This window comes from Echinops telfairi, unplaced genomic scaffold, assembly GCF_000313985.2.
Source record: "Echinops telfairi isolate 266 unplaced genomic scaffold, ASM31398v2 ScPeMD7_9;HRSCAF=40, whole genome shotgun sequence".
NCBI lineage: Eukaryota > Metazoa > Chordata > Mammalia > Afrosoricida > Tenrecidae > Echinops > Echinops telfairi.
The window spans coordinates 95,621,775-95,638,819 of NW_022103906.1; the positions used below are offsets into that span (position 1 = coordinate 95,621,775).

General features: G+C 51.5%; 1 protein-coding gene across 4 annotated transcripts in view; it reads right to left on the reverse strand.

The window, feature by feature from the left end:
- Positions 1-17,045, reverse strand: part of LPIN1 (lipin 1) — a 180,842-nt gene that overhangs the window by 29,583 nt on the left and 134,214 nt on the right. For all 4 annotated transcript variants that reach the window (XM_045286973.1, XM_045286974.1, XM_045286976.1 and 1 more), the window contains exons 11-14: positions 16,652-16,745; positions 15,305-15,374; positions 10,201-10,293; positions 4,592-4,671 (exon numbers count right to left, since the gene is read on the reverse strand). In XM_045286973.1, the coding sequence (XP_045142908.1) occupies positions 4,592-4,671; positions 10,201-10,293; positions 15,305-15,374; positions 16,652-16,745 (337 nt within the window). The remainder of the gene's footprint in view (positions 1-4,591; positions 4,672-10,200; positions 10,294-15,304; positions 15,375-16,651; positions 16,746-17,045) is intronic.

A 17,045-nucleotide genomic window follows, 5' to 3' on the forward strand; every position in this document is an offset into this window, starting at 1 on the left:
CAGGCAAACGGACCACACACATTGTGGGGGGAGGCCTGAGTTCCACTGAAGGCTTCCAGGCCCCCCGCGGTCCTCTCTCGGCCCAGCAGACCCGTCTGTGGAGGAAGATGCCCTCCTGTCCTGGCACCTGAGCATCCTACGAGCGATATTGGCTCTCCTGAGCGGGCAACCCACTATGGTGCCTACTGGTGCAAGAGGCCACACGCTCGCTCTCGCACCCAAAGCTAGGCAAGTGGAGTCCGTCCCCCACACAAGAGAGGCCAGGGGATCCACTTCTGGGCGGGAAGTTAAACAAAAAACGGTCCTCCTTCTGCTGGGACACACACAGGCGTGCAGGGCTGCCGTGCGCCAGTCGGCTTGGCAGCTTAGAACAAAGCTGGCCGACAGATGCCCGGATGGAGAGGAGGAGAGCGAGCTACAGGCCGCCCTCGCTGCACAGGAACATGTTTACGTTCCCGGGAAAACAGCTTTGAGTGAAATGCGAGCCGAAGGTGAACACAGCTCTGGGTGACAACAGATTGATGCTCGCCTCTGCCAGGGAGGACGTGGAAGCGAAGCGGAAGAGCTGTCATTTCCATCTGTTGCTTGGGGGAAAGGAAAAAAGGAACCTAAATGCCTGTGGCGTGCCATGTTTGAGGGCACACCGAGAGGAAAACACAGACGCAGGGACTCAAACAGGGGCTGTACAGCTGGCGGCCGAGCGCTTCCGCGGGGGCACGTGAACGGCCACCAGCAGATGCACCTTCGGGCGAGACAGTGGGAGGCCCCGCAGTCCCGGTCCACCAAGGGCCCTCCCCCGGCCAGGAAGCAGCGCGTGGACCCGGGCTGGTTTCCTAGAGACTCGGCAAAAAGCAGCCACCAAGCAAAAGGGCTGGGGAACTCCAGGCGACGCGGAGGTCAGCGCTGTCGCAGAGCACGTTGGTCAAGGCTCTTTCAATGGCCTGTGTGGGGACAAGCTGGCTGCTCAGTTGGGCTGCGGGGACTGTTCCGTCAACCGAGCCTGTCGATTAGAAAAGCACTCCAGCGCTCGTTGGGAGGTTTTGTTTTTGTTTTTAAGTTGGCTACGCGGAGCTAATCATTTCTCATGGCCACGAAGAATCTAAGATGCTAGCCTAACTTTAACAAATAATAAAAAATACGTTTCAGAGATTACAAATCTTTACAGGACAGAAAGCCTCATTTTGCTTCCCGAAGGGAGGTTGGTGGGTTTGAACCTCCAACCATAGGGTTAGGAGCCCAAAGGATAGCTTATCCACTGAGCCCGCAGAGCTTCTGTTCAGAATAGGGAATATGCCTAAAATGTTTACATTTAACCTCACTGGGAGAAACATTGTGTCAGCCTTTGGATGGGCTGTTTCCGCCAGTGTAAACTCCCCAGCACTTTGCAAATGAAGTGCAGCTGCTGCTCCCTCCGCCCTCCCAGCGTCCTCCTTGGTGCTCGGTGCCAGAGAAGTCATCCTCCCGTGGTGACAGCCGGCGGAGGCGGCAGCCTCATTCTCGCCAGCCCTCCAGATACCAGACATTGTTCTGTGCCATCCCTCTGAAACAGTGGTAAGCCTTGGCCCCGTGGTAAGGGTCTGCACACAGAGAGACATAACCAAAGACAAAGGCCCTGCCATAGGGTCACTGCTGACTCACAGTACCCCCTGTGGGTTTCTGAGACTGGAAGCGTGTACAGGAGTAGAAAGCCTGTTCTTGCTCCCTCAGAGCTGCTGGTGGCTTTGAACTGCCGACTGTGCAGATCGCAGCCCAACATGTAACCCGGACACCAGGCATGCCCAGGCTGAATTTGGCAGACGCCTCTTTACTGTGTTCCCACACATCTGTCAGAATGTCTGAACCCAGCTAGGGCATCCCAGGTCACCTCAGGGCCGGCTCTCCTGGCTGCTCACTCACACGTTGCACCTGGATCCCACTGGTTTTTGCACTCTTGACTGAACTGAAAGAAGGGCCGTTCCCATGAAGCATGCGGCGTGGTGGGGTTCCTACCTCCTTTCCAAACGCACGCTCTGATGCCCACCATCTCTAAGCAGCCGATTCATTTGCCAACACAGGGAGTCTGACACCGTTCCTGTTTTGTGCTGCCTCTCCCGCTGGGAAGTTACCCCAAGGACAGGAGGCTTGTGTGGAAGAATCCCAGGCGTGCATGACGCACCTGGACCGCGGAAGCGCTGGTTTCGGTGGGGGCAATGCGCAGGGTTGCCTCTTCGCTCGGGTGCCCTCTCCCAGACACTGGGGTCTCTCCTGTAGTCTCCGCGTCCTGCTCGGCTGCTACTGGTCAGGTGTGTCAACGTCACACGTTCACCTCTGCTGGGGTCAATGGCTGGCCTCCAGGCCGGTGGTTCTTGAGGAACTCAGCCAGCATTCCCAGGCCATACTGTGTCTGTTCCGGCCAGTGGCCTCCCGTAAATAGGACTAAATACCCCAGGTGACGAGCACCCACTGGGTGCTGTGCCGAGCTTTCCAGAAGATGGCCCATTCTTAGCCTGTCCACCACCTTGAGAACACCCACCTTCTCCCCTCCAAGTCCACGCAAACTCAAAGCCCCATGGTGGAAACGTATCCAAGTGCGGCAGTTGGGTGACTCTAGGTAACTGGATGCTCTTGCCTAGGAGTGAAGCCAACCTGTCAATCACGAGGTAGCTTGATGGCACCCCCTGAGGGGGAGTGGCCTTCTATGTCAGAGTGAAGGACTCTGGGAACTGCTCGCTCTCACTGCCCCTCTGCCTTCCTGCCTGCTGGAACTCGGCCTGTTTTGAAGGGTGGCCCACGCCTTGACATGTTTCCACTGACCGTGGACACACGCGGCTTGGCACCCACCAGCCCGTGATCTTTCCCACTTCACCGTTCTGCGCTGCTGGCATGACGCTACGTGAATCGGACGAGGGCCTGAGGGACCAGCATGGACGTACGGACTGGAGTTGGACTGGCCTCCTCGTGATATGAGAGTCCTTGTCGATGGAAAGATCTTTCTGACTCATCTATCGGTGTCACCTGAGTTTGTCTCACTAGACAACCTGGCCTAAGACACCAATACTCTTGCGTGAAAGCCCTTCCCCAGAGAATGAGTGGGGTCACCAGGCAGGTGGAAAGTCACAACCACACGGGGCAGCGCCGAGGAAAACAGAAACGTTTGCCATTGGTCATCTACCAACCCGGAGCCGGCTCAGCCACTGAGAACCAGACTGAAGAGCCACAGGGTTTTCGGTCTGGGCTACACACTGCACCACCTTCCTCTTCTCCACAAGAGCGCAATAAAGAACCTGTGTTTTTTCCCCACTTGCCATCGGAAACGGCAGCTCTCCGCCCGGGAAGAGAGTGACCGGAGTTGGAGGGTGGCAGCGGAGCCTCCTGCTGCTCCTCGCTCACACTCACAATAGGGCCCGTCCATCCCGTGACAGTTCAACCACACTCAGGAAATGCCTAGGAAGTGCCGGGCACCGGCTTGCCTCTAAGATACCAAAAGGAAAAAAAAAAAAAAAAAAGATTGGGATGTGGATCTTGCCCACGGAGAACGGGCTACGGTGTTTCCTGACATGCGGATCCGGGTTTCACGAGCAGAGGAATACTGTACGGAGAAGGTAAGAGGTGAAACGTGGTTTGCTCCGAGCATTGAGTGTCCATATGCGCTATTACCTTCGCAATGCAAGTGATTGGACTGTCTTTAAACTCCCCCCGCCCCTCCCAAGCCCGTATCAATTGATTACCGTGAAGACAAGACACCTCGAATACTGATCAGATCACCACAGTCTAGTCTCTCCTGTGCCAAGTTAACGTGTACGCACATCGGTACTTGCAAGCATCGGCTTCAGTCCTGGTGACTGTTTACACTGTGACGGAGAACGCCGAGTTCCTTTAGTTTACTGTCATTGGGAATGCCATTAAGGAGCCCCGGTGGAGTTGTGGTTAAGCATTGAACTGCTAGCCCATAGGTCAGCATCTCAAACCCACTGGCCTCTCCACAGAAGAAAGGTGAGGCCAACTGTTCCCATAAAGATTTCCAGCCTCAGAAACCTCAGGAGTGAGGAGCTTGGGTTTAGGTTTGGGTCACTGCTCTTGTTGCTTCTGTATACCTGGTGTGGCCACAGTCTGGGGACAATGAGAGAGGCTCTCTTTGCAGCATCTCTTTTAAGCCTTACACTTTTACCTTGTACAGTAACTATCTAAGATATATCATACATCGTAAAGACAGGAAAATCTATGGATATCAAGAGCTGCAGGTCCGCGAATGAGTGCCAGAGCCAGGGCTGGCACCTGGGCCCGGCTCAGTCCGAGGCCTGGTGAGCCCTGTCCGCATCCACAGGCGGCCTGGTGGTGCAGTGGTGAAGTGCTCAACCACCAATCAAAGGCCATCAGCTCTGAGCCCTCCAGCTATGAGCCCACAGAAGGCCGTGGCAGTCTGATTCTGTGACGATTGTCGGCCTTGGGAACCCACAGGGGCAGCGCTACTCAGTCCCACGGGGTTGCTGTGGCTTAGAATCCTTTCAACAGCAATGGTCTGGGCCAGCAACCAATGGGCATGCACCGTGACTATGGCGTGTGACGCTCAGCTCCCACAGAGTGTAACATCCCAGGGAGCCTCTCCCGGTACCTGGTGGCCATGCTGAGCTGTGGTGGCTGCTCTCCAGTACTGTGGCTCTTGGTAGCCAAGCCCTGCTCCGGCTTGCTTTCCTGGAGAAGGACACAAGAGGAGAGTCATGGCAAAGACCAGAGAAAGGGCCTGAGCCACAGCCGGGGTTCTAGCACAGGTTCCCACAGGGCCCCTGGGTCAGGTCCGAGGGGACCCACCCCGGGGGTGCGCATGCCAGGGGTCGCCCTGCGAGGGTCAACTGTTCGTTCCAGGTCCGCCTATTTGGGCAGGTCCTAGTGACGCCTTCCCTTAGCAGAGAGACCTTCCTGACAGAAATGAGTCTGTTACCCCTAAGTGTGTGTGGCCGCACACCACACTCTACGATCGATCGCTGTAGTTCATGCAAGTGCCTGGATACCCGAGGGCTTCTAAAATATCTGCTTACAATTGCCGGTCGAGAAGTGGAAGGAAAAAAATGTGGAAGCATTGTCTCTTTTTGAAAATGTCATCTTTTTACTAGAAGCCTGCCCCTTCGGGGTCGTGGGAAGGGTCTTGGACTTCTAAGCAGAACGGGGCTCAGCCCTGCTCCTCTCACTTATCAACCCGGGGTCCGGTTTCCACATCTGTAAAATGGGAGCATCAATCTCACACAGGGCAGGAAAAGCCGGGGGGCCTCCCTGGCAGCAGAGGGTTCACTAAGCTGTAAGAGGCAGGCCAAGCAGGAAGGTCGGCGGAACAAGGACCCTCAACTACTCGCCCTCGTGTGGCCGTGGGCCCGGAGAGAGCCACTGATGTCTCCCACTGCACTGTCTCAGTAGACACGAATAAGCAATACAGAGGGGCTCTCTGAGCACATGGTGTGTGCAAACCAGTTTCAAGTATCTGTTTAGGTTAACAAAGTATACAATTAATAGAACATATCCAACCATCTTTTAAAAAATTATTTAGATAAGGAACTTAGCCGATGCTGAGGGCAATTTTTCATCGGACAGTTCCATCTATCTTGAATGCATGATCCTTCATTTCTTTTCATAGGTTTTCAGCTTGAGAAATATCCCAGTATTTCATTGTTATTCCCCTCAATCCAAGTAACTAAAGATGTTTTTGAAATAGAGATAAGAACTGATGCAAGGGTTCATAGGGAAGGCAGGGGCAGGGTGGGAGACCGAGGGTGAGGGGCCTGGAGGAGCAAACAATGTACGTGGGAGCAGGGAGGGCGAACTAGGATGGATGGCGATCACACAATTCATTTTAAAAGAGATTTGACGGAGGGGTGGAGGAATGTTCCAAAATCGATCGTGGTAATGATTGTACAACTCTTTGTGATATGACTGAACTATTGAATTGTGAAATCTGGAAGAAGTGCCCATAAGACTGTTGAAAGATCTATATATCCATCTGCCTCAAAATCTAGAACATTCTGTTCTGTAGTCAGGACCCGAGAAGCCCCTGAACCCGCTGCCCAGGAGATGATCCCGGCTCACCGTGGCCTTGATAGGTTTCTGAAGCTGTCGACCTTTCTAGGAACACACCCCCTCAACTCTCTCCTGCAGGGGGACAAGGGGTTTGAATCTCCAATCTGGTGGCTACCGAGCCAGTGCTTACCCAACAATGCGACCAGAAGCGTCCTTTAGGTTATAAACCCCGTAAGACAAAGCACGCACTCGGGTCAATCTAGAAAGTATGGCTGAAACATCATGGAACTACCCAACAAACACATCACAACTGGAACGGATGGTTTCCTTGACGACGCGTCTCCCTGCAGGTCTGCACGCTTCTTAGGGCAGAGTCTCCATCTCTCTCTCTCTCTCTCTCTCTCTCTCTCTCTCTCTCTATATATATATATATATATATATATATATATATATATATAATTCTCTCTTCCCAGGAGAATTCCGCACTCCTCCGTTTGCACCCGCTCAGAAGGGCAGCTGTGGGATCCACAGAGGGACCCAGTAGTGGTCGTTTCCTTCTTACGCAGTATTTGTATTTTTGTCTTTGTACGATTATGATCTTAGCCTGGCCACGTTCGTGCGATTATTCTTTATTGCTTTCTGTTGGATGGCCCAGCTGTGAAGCACAGGAGGCGTGTGTTCATAATGATAATAACTGATACACAGGAGGCGTGCGTTCATAATGATAATAACTGATACAGGGAACATAGGGAACAGGGGGGGAAAGGGGATTTGGGGAGTTAATCATGAAGGTGGAAGGGGGAGGGAGCACTAGAACGGATTGTGAATGCACAACTCATTTTAAAGGAGCTTTAACCATGGGGTGGGGGTGGGGGGGAGGCTCTACGGTGGATGTGGTGGTGACTGTACAATACCCCTTGATACAACTGATCGATTGAACTACTGAATTGTATGATATGTAAATTATGTGCCAATAAAACTGTTGGGAGGGGGTGTTACTTCTTAGTTGAGGGAGCGCAAAGAAGTCTGAAGGGGCAAGATCTGGGTGGACGTAGGGTTGAGGGGGCACGGTGTCTCCACAAAATCCTCATAGGACAGCCCTCCCTACCCTGCTGGATTGAGCAACGGGGAGAATCATTCAGGACAACTTTTCTGGCCTTTTCCCTCATCAATGTGGTTTTCTTAAACATAGTCCACCTACGCCCCTAGGATCATCCTGTGTCCTTTATCCTGTATCCTATGTCTTTTGAGAGAATCGATCAAGAGGACCCCTTCTGTGTTGACCTCTCTGCCTGGGATGTAACTGGCCTGACAGGTCCCCTCAAAATCACTGTGTGGATTGGCTCTTGCTCTCTGTAGAGTATTGCTCACCCTAAGACGCGTTTCCCTTGACATCGGTTCCAAACACCATCTTCAAGAGCTTCGATCTTTTGTCACCATGGAAAGACGGGCTCTTTGAGCTAGCTGATCTTCCTGCAACACTTCTGGTACTCACCCTTCGAGCCAAAAGCCTCCTGAAGTCATAATGCTAGCTTTGAAGGGAAAATGTTGGACCAGGTGCGATCACCCCTCAGCAGCCACGCCATCCACGGTCAGTCTACAGGCTTCTCGCACCAAGGACAGCACAGTTCCTTCCTCCGTAGAGGCTCCCGGTCTTCCCTCTTTTACTTCGTCTCTGAGGTCTTCTCAGCTTCCCTGAAAGCCACTGACACCTCTAAAAACTCATTTCATGTGGAGCAACATTCCTGTAAACTGGATGCAGAGATTCAAAGACTGGGGGGAAATGCCCACTTCACTTTGTTAAAAATTTGATAGTAGCCTTGAAGTCAAAATCGTCCCGTCCCCCCCCCATGGGACAAAAAGTGTCTTCTTTATTAAAAAACAAACAAAAAACTATCTTCTTTTTTGAAGGCACCGTAAGGAGACTAGAGTAAGTACATTACTGAGAGACCTCGGTCACTAAGGCATGTTTAAACACCTGTCCTTTGGCATGACGCCGTGCATGTATGAGCTGCCAGAAGCAGGAGGGCAATGCTGCCTGATCTAGCCTCATGTCTGTACTCTAACTTGTTTAGACCCCTTGGAGACAGTGTGCAATCAGTAAGATCCAGGAATGCTAACAGAACATGTCAGCGAATAATTGTATCTGCCCACAGGCTTTCCCCCCATCTGAATTCACGGGGTGCACACAGTGCCGCAGGGCTTTCTGTGACGGTTACAATGAGTATCTTGGCTGCCGTCTTCTGGACTTTCCCTACTACGTTCCCAAGGAAAGCGCACAGCAAGCATTTGCCAACCCCCTGCCCTACCTAGGTCCCCTACAGTCTCCAGGGCGACCTCAGGATGAAGGTCATATATCACCTCTGTCTTTGTGGAACTTATGGTCCAGAGGTAAAAAGTGATGCTGATGAAACAGCCACACTGAAGACTGTGTCAAGACCAACTCCGACAAGACCTGTGAAGAAAAGGTGCACAGGACTATGGGAACGGACTCATCCGCTAAGAAAGGACCATTTGAGCAGCTAGATAACTAAGGGTCCTCAGACCACTAAATCATAGAAGGCGAGAGAGACGGAGAGAGAGATTGCCCCTGAGTGGATTCTGACCCATAGCTACGCTGTAGAACTGCTCTGTGGGCACCTGAAACTGTAACTCTTTAGGGAGCAGACCGCCTCCTCTCTCCCAGGAAGCAGTTTCAACCGCCGACCTTGAGCAAGAAAGACCTGGCCATTTCCGCTCCCTGAGGTTTAAGCCCAGCATCCTCGGGGCTCCTCCTGGACGCACTAAACAGGAAATGCTCCAGGTAAAGGTCGGGGGCGGAATGATGCTCTCAGCCAGAGCGCACAGGGGGAATGGCAAACGAAGAGGCTGTGCTGTGAGGCAGGGGTGGACATGCTCCGTTCATTATGAGAGTCCTCAAGAAGGTTTCAGCAGGAAGCTATCTAATTTAGCCGCTCTCCTCATTATAGCCGAGGAAAAAGGTGATCCAGATGAGGGCGAGGAACAGGCAAACAAGTAAGCAACCCAGACTCCTGAGAAGTCTTCCTGGAAGAGATGGCAGCAGCCGAGATCTGTAGGCCAGGGGATGGTGGAGAGAAACGGACAATGCTAAGGAATACTTGGGTAGTGCAGGGCCCTGACCGGTTGGTTACGGGCTGAACGGAAAACAGAGTCTCCTCGTCTGTGGAAGAACCACTGTGCCACCGTCTCACCAGGGCGCAGGAGAGCTCCCGAGAGAGCCGGGAGGTCCACTTCAGAAGCTACGGGAGGAAGTGTCTCAGAAGCCACCATGTGGAGATGTCCACTCCGCTGGGTAGTCGATAAAGGGACCGGGAACGAGAAGAGATGTGGGGTTTGGGAATAAACACGGAGCCACCAGCCCCCGGGGGCATGGGTGAGACAGCCTGGGGGAGCACAGGAAGGAAACGCAGGAGGGGCTCTGAAGAGACCCTGGAGGGGGCTACAGAGAATGCTAGGCCGCACCGATGAGACAGGGGAGAAGAGGAAGACACGGTGTCCGGGAAGCAGCCCAAGAAAGTGCTTCAAGAAAGAGGTCATCACAGAAGAGACCAAAAGGGCTGGAGGCAGAAAAATCACACGCACGCACGTGTGCACACACACACACTCCTAAAAGCTCGTGGAAAACTTCCATCTTTTCATTCTATTATCCCAGGAACCTCATGAAGCCATCTCACACATGTGGATTTCTGTCCATGGAAACCACAGTCATAGAGAGGCATCAAAATGGAATTTGAAGACTGTTGTGGACGCACTCCAAGAAATTTTGAAGCCTAACCATAATCCACCAACCAAGTATGGAAAGGGAAATGGGGACCGGCTCGCACTCTAAGCAAGGCTCCTGAGAACTAAGCCTCGGGAGAGGTCAGGGGATATTTAAACTTGAAGGAAAAAGAAAGGGTGCTGACCACCCTCCTATCACTACGGAGCCTACAGACAAGGGAAGTCCCGAGGGGCGTGACTGGGCCCCGGCCCGCAGGTGGCAGGGCATCGAGCCAGGAGATGGGCCCCGACTCCCTGCTCAGCTTCCTCCCGAGCTTCCTCACATTCCGGGGTGCCTCTCCCCTGCCCTGCAGCCCAGCTGGGTCACGGGAGCTCGGTCGTGTCGCGGCCGCTACTCGTGTCTGTCACATGAGAACCGGCACCGGCACCTGTCGGCGAAGGCAAGGAGAAAGGCGGTTCCTCTTCTGTGCTTACCTCCTTGATTGTGGAGTTCCTTCCCCGCCACGAGAACCACCATCGTCCTCCCTTTTTGGGCATCTTATCCCTCATGATAGACTCCACCGTGGCCTGTTTTGAACGGATGGCAACATAAATAACGGAACCAAAAAAAAGAGTCAACTCAGCACAGTCAAACCAAAAGACACGCATGTGCAACTTAAAAGGGAGACCGGAAAGAAGTCGTACAGAGAAAACACAACGTACTGTTTGGGAGTTAAACACTTTAGAGAAGCAAAAGCGAACGGTGTCCAAAATGACCGTAAGGTAACTTAAGCACGAAGACTTAAGGAGATGTTAATGGAAAAGTAAAATCAAATAAAGCCACCCGGCGAGCGAGACAAGACGACAGGAAGGAAGAAAGGAGAAAAGAAAGCATTCAGTATCACTGGTGATGAGCAAGGCCAAACGCTGTTCAACGACAATGCTTACTGCGTAAGCGCGTAACACCTTCAGGGTGACAGATCAGAAAATAAAAAGTGAAATGATTACCATGGAGTGTACGATACCAGTTTTAACCGAACAGTAGCAAGCAGAGGTCTGCCTTAGCGAGGGTGAATTTCCAAACGCTTACACATGGGATCCTAGTAGATGCATTTGACTTATAACCTCAAAGACTAAAAAGAAGATTCAGACTCTTCGCCTTTCAACTTAAAATAAAGTCTGATGAGGAAAGACTAAGTATTTGCGAGGCATTTCCAAAGGATACACGTCTCTCGAGAGTGGGTCCTAGAACCCACGTCTTATCTAATCCCCTTCGCAGTTTACAGCTATCCAGTCACCAAAACCTCAACTCGTGAGGAAAGCAGGGCAGAAGTCGCTCAACTGAATATGTAGCACATAAGTAGACAAATAATTCACATTATTTAGCCTGAGTGTGCTTCATTTGGTCATTTAAAGTATCCCTGATACAAAAGGAAACTATGAATATATGAAAATGCAAAGATGAGAACCCCTTAAAAGATATCAATTCACCTATCCCACACCAGATTCACCCACAAACATAACACAGACCCAATTAAACTCTTTTGTTTAATTATTAAGGCTGTTTTCAGGCCTACACAAACTGATTCTAAAGCTCACTTAGAAAAACAAAAAAAGAGTAGCTAAGAACATTTTGAAACAGAATAACTAAGCACAAGTCCTCCCAGCTATTAAACTGCACCTATAAGCTACAGTAATTAAAGGAATGCAATACCAGTACACAAGAAGACATACCACAGAACAGAAATGAAAGTCCAGAGACAAATCAAAGTTTACAGAAAAATGTAATGTTTGATGACGTTCCAATGACCTATACGTAGCCTTGAGATAATTCAGGAGCCCTGGAGGTGTAGTAGCTAAAAGAGTTGTCAAGCAAATGGTCAGGGGTTCCAATGCAACAGCTACTCTGCACAAGAAAGATGGGGCAGTCTGTTTCCATCAAGACTGACCACCTGGGAAACTAGGAGCCACCGTGATCCAGCCCGTTAGGACCCATAGCCACCAACAGGGCAGAACGCAACAGCCTCTTTCATTGCCCAGGCCATCAACCATTACAGCAGCGGAAAGCCTCATGCTCCTCTGAGTAGGGACTGCTGGATTCCAACCACTGACCTTGAGGCCGACATAACTCACACCACCTCCAGGGTGCCACTGAAACCCCCGTGTCGGGGCGAGTCAGAATCGACTCGGCAGCTATGGCTTGGTTTGGGGCCTGACAGGGTTGCGTGGGACTCTGGGCACATTATCCCCATTGTCCCTTGCCAGTAGATCCCAAACTCTGTTCAGAACTCAGGCCAAAGTCATTCAGAGTCATGCTGCTGCTCTGATTTAAGGGTGACTGTGTGTCCTTTATGACCAAGAAACCCTGAGACATCTTCCCCTTACGGCCAAGGGAACCTGAGCCGTCTGCCCCTGGCTTCCTGTTGTGAACGTGGCTGGCTGTGTGAAGCCATGGTGTGCGACATGATCTGTGTGAGACCACAAAGGGAGAGCCAAGAAAGACCCCGAAAAGTGAACTCACATGAATCAAGGGCGACCCCTTGACTTGTATGGTTTGTATTGTGCAAGAGAACAAGCTCCTATCACGGAAGCCACTTTTATAGCCACTATTTCCTGCAACAAAAACATTCTAACTGGTTCAATGACCAGCTTCGGGTGGGGGTGTGGGGGTGTTAGTTTCCTGTTCATTGCTCATTCTCCTCAAAATAAAAACTCGATGGATCACACTCATTCGTCACTTGCAAAATAAATTCCATATGGATCAAAGATTTAGCATAAAATAAAGTACTAGACGATAATACAGCAGTTTCGTTTTAGGAACACAGAAGCCGGGCTAGTCTACAGGTGAAAATCAAGCCCAGGTGACTCCTCAGCCCCTTTACTTGTGTATGTGCATATCATATGTACATATGTATGTGTATGTGTGTGTGTACACACACACACACACACACACACACACACGTCACACAGCCTGCCCAAATCTGATCAATGCATCTCCCATCTGGCCACTTCCCTCAATCTGCATCATCTCTCACCTAGTTACTGCAAAAAAAACTTACATCTAATCTACCATTTTTCTCACCTCAGTCTATTATCAATGTAATAACCAGGTGCTAAAAAACTTAAGTCAGATCACATCACTCTGCTCAGAACTCTCCAAGGCTTACCCATTGCACCTATTTAGAGGTGCTGGGGATGCCAAACGTAGGGACATCGAGAACTGCCAAGCAGAGAGAAGTGGCCTGAAAGTGAGCCGGGGTTTTCACATGAAAGCGAGGAAGAAAGAGTGATCCCCTGGGCCGGTGCTTCTGATGTGAAAGCTGACTGCTGGATTTATCACCATGGGGGTCCCTTGTGAACCTGGTCAAGTTATCTTGGTGCTATTGTCTGGGGGGGAACATTGAGCGTTGTGGATTCCAGGCACAAGTGAAACCGCACCAAGTCTTCCCAAGAGTCTACTATGATATGGAGGGTTCTGGAGAGATGGCACCACTGATAGTATGTCTCTGCCAACAGTACTGCTGGTGGAGAGAAGAAGAGTGGTGGCGTGGAGGACAGAGGGAAGACGTGGCTAGATTGGCGCCCATGCGGGCCTGGGTTTGAAATATTGGAAGGTCGTCGTGAGCAGGAGAGTAGACAAAGGGCAGATACAAAGGAAGGGTCCCGCTGCGTGCTTCCATTTTCACAGTGAAAGAAGAGAAAACAGGTGTCCGTGGGGAGTTAGGAAGAGGGACGACCAGGCTGGAGATCTGAGGCGGCAAGACAAGGGTGACCCAACAGTCATCTAGGAGAGCGGGGGAGCCAATGGACGACGAGAGCAACACTGCACTGTGGTCCCTGGCGCCCCTCCGCCGGTGCAGCCCGTCTTCCTGCAGGCGTGCCCAGCTGCACCCGGACAGGCCGAGCGTGGGGAAACTGGTCAGCCAAGGTTGTCGCATGAGGCAAGCAGAGTCGCAGTGTGCAAGTGGCGAGGGAGTGGGAGGGTACCCAAGACACAGGATGATGATAATGTGTCCTAGAACTTGAGCTGGGAAAAGAAGGGAGCGAGGACTTGGAGCAGGTGAGGCTGTGAACACGGGGTAGGAGAACTGGATTCAAAACCCTCCAGGCATCCAAGGACAGCTGGCGTGGAGGAACAAGGAGGAGGAGCCAGAATGGCAGACTGTGGCAGCAAGAGAATGGAGAGTCTGTGATGAAGACACTGAAGAAAGAATAGCAGTTCCCAACAATGACAAAGCCAAGGGACAGTGCCGTCCCCCTGCATCACAAGAGTGAGAGAAAGGAAGGTACGAAGGACATGTTTCAGTAGGGGGGACAAAACTTACAGCTAACAGGAAGACATCAGATGCAATAAAACGGCAAGCAGAGACAACGATGCCACACAGGGACAGAGCTACACAGGGGCTGGTCCTAAAAGGCCAGATAACCCCAGTGGTGAGTTCAAGGATAGCTACGACGAAGAAGAACTCAAATGCTGGGTCAATCACCACAGCAGAAGGAAGCGAGAGGTCCAAGTACTGATCTCATCCCTGAGCACAGGGTCAAATTCTTATATTCCCCATGAATGAAAAAAGACGGGCTGAATATCTTTGGACTCTGTGTAAGTTAAGCTTTGGGGAAAATCTTTAAAAGAGATGAAAATCCAAACAGAGAGTAGAGAGTGATTTAACCAACCAAATGATAAACATCCACTATTTTATCTTGTACACATCCGCTACGTGGTGTTCACAAGAGGGGCTTTTGAAATGTTAAGAACACAGTGGAGTAGAAAATAAACAGAGTAAACAGAAAGCTAAAGAAAGCTAGCCTGGCCAAATTGACACAATACAGAACTGAAGGCAAAAAGTATTTTAAGAATAAATAGATCACCACATCCTAATACAAACAGTCATTCCTGAAGTTATAAAGCCTAAAACACACACACACACACTTTAAAATATAAAAAGATGCTGTGATAATAGAGGGATGGGAGAATTACAGATATCCTAAATAAACAATTTACCAAAAAAATTAAGATTCTTTACCAAAAAATTTTACGAGACTCTTTCTCCCAGCATCTACCTCTTCTCTCCTGAAGGCTGAGATGGCCAGACCCTGAGCTGGCACCTTCCTCGAAGAAGCAGGCACATACATGGCTTACGACCTGGCTGAGCCACACGGGGCACCAGTGCGGGCTTTTGGTGTCTGATGAACTGCTGCCCCACACCCAGCTCAACACCTCTGGCTGCACCAGCCCCCCGACTGTGACCCCCTTCCCTGTGCATTCTCACTTGCCTCTGAGCATCCTGGATCCCACCTGCTTGACTCCCTAGCACGATGCGGTGGCCAAGAATCATGGAAGAGACAGGGCTTGCTCTGGTTGGGGCCAGGACCAGTAAGCTTCTTCACGGATAAGGACCAAGGTATTCGAGAAGCAAGAGGTGCACAGAGGGAGAGACTGACCCATCTGAAACTACTGAACTGTATGCCCCGTGAACTTCCAATCAGCGTGATGTCATTCACTATGTGGGATCGCAACTAAACGTTAACTTCCAACTGGCCACAGGAGCCCACCCGATCGTTTGCGGCCCCTCCCTTTCTTTCTCATGGTAAAGCTCACCTTGGGCAAAGGTTTCTGGAAAGCCTGCATCGCCAGGAGGAGAGGGGCTGCTGTTGTCCAATTATAGTATCTAGGGGGACAGGAAAACAAAGAGAGTAACGACCTGAATTAGTTAATTGTGCCAGCCTGGCCAATAATCACATGTGGTGCTGGTTGAAAGGCGGAGGGATAAATGGGTGGTGAGCCTCGGCCTTTCGAGTTCTCGGGTCTCTTGTTTTGTGATGGTTGTATCGGGTGCAGCTGCCTTAGCAGTTCCCTGCTTCAGTTTGCAAGACTGACTTCCTACAAGACGTCCCCAAGGAGAAGCTACATGGACCTATCCCGATGCAGCCCTGGGTGCTGGAGCAGCCGTGTGGAGACCTCTGCTAGTGCTGAGATGCTTCTTCATTTACTGACTCAGCTTTCCTCCTGCAGTCGGCATCATTGCCTCTGTTTTGTGAGGTGGAGGACTTTGTGGACTGGTGTTGGCTAAATGGGTTAATGTTGGACTTGTGGTCTTGGGCAGCATTGGGTTGGGATGTTTTCGTGATGCACCTTTTATTTACATAAAACTCTCTCTCACACGTGAGTCGCCGTGGATTTGTTTTTCCAAAGTACCTAGACTAATACACGACCCAAGCTGGGACCCCGTGCAACTCGAATGCAGCCATCGTGGAAATCTCTGGGAACTCCACGCCCCTGACATGCCCTTGACAGTGGCTTCCAACAGAGGACAGACTGAGGCAAAGCAGCAGCCAGGGCCCGGCTCCGACCTGCGTGCAGACACCAGCAGCCAGGTGGGGAGCAGCCCAAATTCCACTGCCGCCTCAAACCATCCATGGGCTGGAGGCTTTTTTTTTTGCGGGGTGGGTGTGGGTGGGTGAGGGCATGTTTCAAGGGAAGGGCTGCTAGGTTAACCTAAGGTCACACGTAAGACGTGAGTGAGCTCATCCTGGAAACCCTGCTGACCATCTGCGAAAGGGCCTGCACATCCCTGGAGCTCAGTAAAGAATCATTTTGCAGGGATGCTCCACGTATTCTATTCTGAATAGGGACGTGGTCTCCGCCCCACGCTTCGTGGCTGCATCTGCGGGAAAAGCCACAACAGGTGCACGGGGGACTCGGCTGTGGTCACTGCCATGGAGCCGGTGCCGACTCAGCGCGACCCTGTAAGCCGGGGGAGAACTGCCCCCTGTGAGCTTCGGAGACGATCTCTTGAGGGCAGTAGAAACCCTCTTCCTTTCCCCTCCGAACTCGGTAGGAGCACCGACTTGTTCCCAAACAGTGAAGAGACAAGAATCATTGCTGGATGCCGGGTCTTTGGCTTTTACGAAAGGAAAGCCAGATGACTCTGGGCTGGGTACTTACTTATTCCCGATCTTGACCACCAGGTTGGGGTCGTCGATGACGGCAGGGTTCTCAACAAACTGCTGGTATGACACCGCTTGTTCAAAGAACGCATCTGCAGGGGGGGGGAGGGGGGACGACAAAGGAACAAAGACAAACAGAGAGGAAGTCGGGTTTTCAAACGGGCAGAGTGGTTCACTGTCACTCCCATCTCCTTCATTACACTCTCGTGAAAGCAGTTGGTTGTCAGTGGGGGCTTCGGCTGGCTTTGGGGCAGCCTCAGCCCACACAGAAAGGGGGTGCAGGGGCGAGGTCTGGGAGACGGATGGCACCTGTCCTCAACCTGGGGCAGGGAATCAGAGTGGGAAGGATATAAGCGAGCAGCTTCAAAAGGCCTGTGGGGGGTGTGGGAGGT